The sequence below is a fragment of the Cephus cinctus genome, unplaced genomic scaffold (assembly GCF_000341935.2).
Source record: "Cephus cinctus unplaced genomic scaffold, Ccin1 Ccin1_scaffold0597, whole genome shotgun sequence".
Taxonomy (NCBI): Eukaryota; Metazoa; Arthropoda; class Insecta; order Hymenoptera; family Cephidae; genus Cephus; species Cephus cinctus.
In genome coordinates, this window is record NW_014333243.1 from 911,559 (window position 1) to 914,385 (window position 2,827).

General features: G+C 38.8%; 1 protein-coding gene across 3 annotated transcripts in view; it reads left to right on the forward strand.

Annotated features, from left to right (window-relative positions):
- Window positions 1-380: 380 nt before the first annotated feature.
- Window positions 381-2,827, forward strand: part of LOC107269087 (carbonic anhydrase 2) — an 18,650-nt gene continuing 16,203 nt past the window's right edge. The window contains exon 1 of one of the 3 annotated variants that reach the window (XM_025086328.1): window positions 381-869. In XM_025086328.1, the coding sequence (XP_024942096.1) occupies window positions 833-869 (37 nt within the window). In that variant the 5' untranslated portion in view covers window positions 381-832. The remainder of the gene's footprint in view (window positions 870-2,827) is intronic. The other 2 variants (XM_015742554.2, XM_015742555.2) reach the window with 2 other exon arrangements.

Here is a 2,827-nt window from a genome sequence, read left to right on the forward strand (position 1 = left end):
GAACTAAATAACAAAATTCCTGGTGAACGTTCAAAGAAAATATTTAAATGTTTATTATTCCGCAGGGTTGCGAAGTCTTTACGGTTTATTTTCCGAAAAGTGCCATAGAATATGCAGTATCCTCCAAGATATACAATCGTCCGAAAAAATCAAGTTCTTAAAATTACTCATTCGGGAGCCATGAAAAGATAAACAGCCACGGCTACAGTTCGGTAAGGTCCTAGCATAGTAGAGTCGCGTGTGCTGCTTTGCCACCACCACGTGCTCACTGCTGGACAGCCATAGTGTAGTAGGGGTGTGCACGTGTAAATATTTACCGACGCATGCGCATAGGGTACGCGTTCTTGGTCACGTGAGCACGCAGCTTTATAAATCCGCTGTTGAGACCGGCCGGCCTTACAACTGCCGAAACAGTTCGAGGCATTGCATACACAGTGTCAAGAGTGTTCTTCAAACACAATAAGAAGTCTTAGTAACAATTGTTTTATATTATCTTATTGAATCAGCAAAAAGTCGTACGCGTATCTTTCACGCAGCTGTTTACATCCGGTTGTCGACGTGGACAAACGTTTCTCGTTCGTTTTCTCGAGCACTCCGTTGTTTCTTTTTGTGAGTCAACAAAGCATCGCACCGACGCGTTACGATTTGCTCGCTGCGTTTTTCAATCCTAAATTCTCGTGAACGGCCCTGCGTGTAGACGCAGCCAGCGATCACTGCAAACCTGAAAAGTTCGACTTAGAAAAAGGGGCGAGTAAGTGGACAAAACGAGCGGGAGTAAACTATACTCGGATCTCAACTTCGCGGACCTTAATTTCTGATAAAACTCCCCGAGATGGCCGGCAGGAACGAATGGGACTACACTCAGAACGGTAAGCAATAGATTTATTATGGACTTGAATTTGTGGTAGAGCGAATAGGATATCTCTTGGAAACTCGCCGAGACGTGTAGGCGTTTGAATGGCAGAGGATTCTGTATATACCCCCTCCCCTGTATAATGCATAAAAGTAGAACCGTGATTCAATCGGTTTAATCTAGTTTTTGTTTTCATTTCGAAATTTGTGATTCGTTCCTTTTTTCTTGTTATACTCCATATATAATTAAAAGAAGAAAAGAGACAGGTAATTGCGTTTAAACCTCAGAGATCCTGTTGCGGCAAAATGACATATTTCGTAGCTGTATCGTGAAAGCAGACAATAATGGCCCATTTCTTAGGGAAAACTATACATATTCGATCGTAAAAACTAAATTTACTCAAGCGTTTCCTGACAAGTTTTGCTTTTTGTTTCTTTCCGTATTTGCAACCTGGTTAATTAAACTGACATTCATGTTTGTACGCTTCTACATCGAATTTCTCAAGACACATTAAACGATTCGAAGAAGCCAGCAATAATATCTGTTCTGAAGAACTTTCCTTTCCTCGTCTTCTTGTATTTTAGGATGAACAAGAAATTATTCCTCGTCGATGCATTATGTAAGTCTGCGTTATCCTTCTGTAAAAGGATATATATTGATCTAGAGCACGCCGTGTCAAAATTTAAATATAAATAACGTAACGATCCTCCAGTTGCAATACTACTTCATGCATTTACACATCCTTTTCCCACGTAAAACATGTCACTTTTACGTTAACAAATGTAATTTGTTAATTATCTATTCCTTTAAATTATCAGTTTGTTTTTACTATTTTCAGTTACCAAGTTTTCACGACATCCATTTCGCCATCGCTTTATATATACATATATATATATATCTACTCTGAAAAGATGGCCGCTCGCGTATAAGTAGAGACACGGACGCGTCTCGGATAAAAATGATCGGTTCTAGTTAAATTACGTGAAAATTGAAATGTTTCAGCGTACGTTTTCAAAATCATGATTCATATTACAATCATATAAAATGAGTAAGAATGACGCTAAATAAATCTCTTGCAAAAGGTAGACAAGCGCTTAACGATAAGGCTTCTACCTTCTTACCTTTTATAAAGGTATCTCGAATGTATATTTCTTTAATGTCGCGTCTGTTTTCGCGTAAGAATTACGTATATGGGCATATGTTTCATTAACATACGAAATACGTCCGTGACACTTGATAAGTTCATGATAAATAATTATCAATATGTATTACCATAATTAATTCAGCGTCTGATCACGGCGCGAACGTACGATTGCTTAGCAGATGAACAAAGCTTGGATTTTAAATTTGGACTTTGGAAACCTGCGATTCATAATTATTACAGCGGTCCGCGTTACGCGTTGCGATGTCCGAAATGAATGTTAAATATTGCCGAGTCATTTTACAAGGGCTAATGAAAATTGTAAACTAGTAATTAGCTACTAACGGTAAAGATGACTGGCTCATCAGATTGTAAGGTTATTGTCTTAGAATGCAGGGCGAGCAGTCGGTGCCAACTGGTAAGATAGTCTTCGTAAAAGAGACTAGAGCTGCAAATGAAAATCAATACTTTTCTTTAGGGTCGACCGATGTACCTACTATACTAACAATGAGGGTCATAGGCCTAGTTTCACTTTGCGGCTTCCGTGCGAACCCCGAAATGCCCTTAATCTAGACCAACTTCTCAGCGCTATCTTCAAATCGTCGGATCTTACAAATTAGATCATGTATTTACATAAGTTCAATGCTTGAAGTTCACAGTGCAGGCCCGTGTAACGAGCATTGACTTTAATTTTCTTTGGCTCCCTTATTTTCTCTGCTTTCTGTTTGACGGGTTGATTCGACTGTAACGATACGTCTAACGCTTGAGAGATTAGCTCGCAAAAAGAAAAGTCGATCCGACGATCTCTTTTTTTTTTTTTTTTTTTTTTTTTT